At 39.2% G+C, this 975-nt stretch overlaps 1 protein-coding gene across 1 annotated transcript in view; it reads right to left on the reverse strand.

Moving 5' to 3' along the window:
• ripor1 (RHO family interacting cell polarization regulator 1) overlaps window positions 1-623 on the reverse strand; it is a 32109-nt gene extending 31486 nt beyond the window's left edge. Inside the window, exon 1 of the mRNA XM_013914588.1 lies at window positions 321-623. Within this exon, the coding sequence (XP_013770042.1) occupies window positions 321-339 (19 nt within the window). The 5' untranslated portion in view covers window positions 340-623. The remainder of the gene's footprint in view (window positions 1-320) is intronic.
• Window positions 624-975: the final 352 nt, after the last annotated feature.

Consider the following 975-nt stretch of genomic DNA (forward strand, 5'->3'; position numbering starts at 1 on the left):
AACTCTGACGAAGTCTATTTAACTTTAGTGGAAATTTTTTAAAGAGTACTGTGGAATTTGTCCTCTGTAACTGAGGAAGGAAATCACAAGTTTCATTGTTTTGCACATACATAACAGCAAGCACTGTTAGTAGACAGACTTGAAAAATATGAACTATAAAAATAACTTAAATTTGGTATTTTGGGGTCAAATTCTCTGGCCATCACCTAATAAGTTACAGGCCTGTTAACGTGCAACTGGGAATTCATTCTGACAAACATAAGCAGTTAATGATTAGAGAGATAAGCTAGTCTCTGTGAGGGCATTACACTTGTCCATACCTCCATATCCACTGTACATGGTAGCTGCGGTGGTTGATGTCGACACTTTCTCGTAAAGGGTCCACCCAACTCCAGAAACAGCTATTCAGCCCTCTATCTTTGTGGCTTCTTCTGTGGTATACTTTTTAATCTATTCAACGCCTTCACTCGTTTTGGTATCCGTTTCCCCTCACTTTCTCGTTCACACTGTGTCAGTCTGTTTGCCTTTATCTTTCCCCATTTTCACTCAGTTGTTAATCCTTCGTCCGCGCTCTGATCCCCGTTCTTTCCATCTCCACTTCAGTGATAAGAGGAGGGGGAGGAGAAGTGGGGACAAAACAGGAAAAAGCAAAGCAGTCCTCCCTTCACTTCATCCGTGCTGACATCAGTGTTTCCTGCCCCTCCTCCCTGCTGGACATGTTTCTCTTCAATAGTCAGCACATTTTTGCCCTTTTAATAAATTGCATTTCAAATATTTGAAAATATTCTAGAAACAAAGTAAAAACCTGTTACTTCAGCCTTGTGAACTTCATTGGAAAAATACTTTATTGCATGCTGAATGTGTCAACATATTCACTTTTGCCATTCATAGTGAAATTGTTGCTTAAAATAATATCTTCCTCAAGTTGATTAAAATGAGAAAGTCTCATCTTTAATCTCTAATCCAGTGTGTGAG

This window comes from Pundamilia nyererei, unplaced genomic scaffold (assembly GCF_000239375.1).
Source record: "Pundamilia nyererei isolate P.nyererei 1_Seehausen unplaced genomic scaffold, PunNye1.0 scaffold00208, whole genome shotgun sequence".
NCBI classification, from domain to species: domain Eukaryota; kingdom Metazoa; phylum Chordata; class Actinopteri; order Cichliformes; family Cichlidae; genus Pundamilia; species Pundamilia nyererei.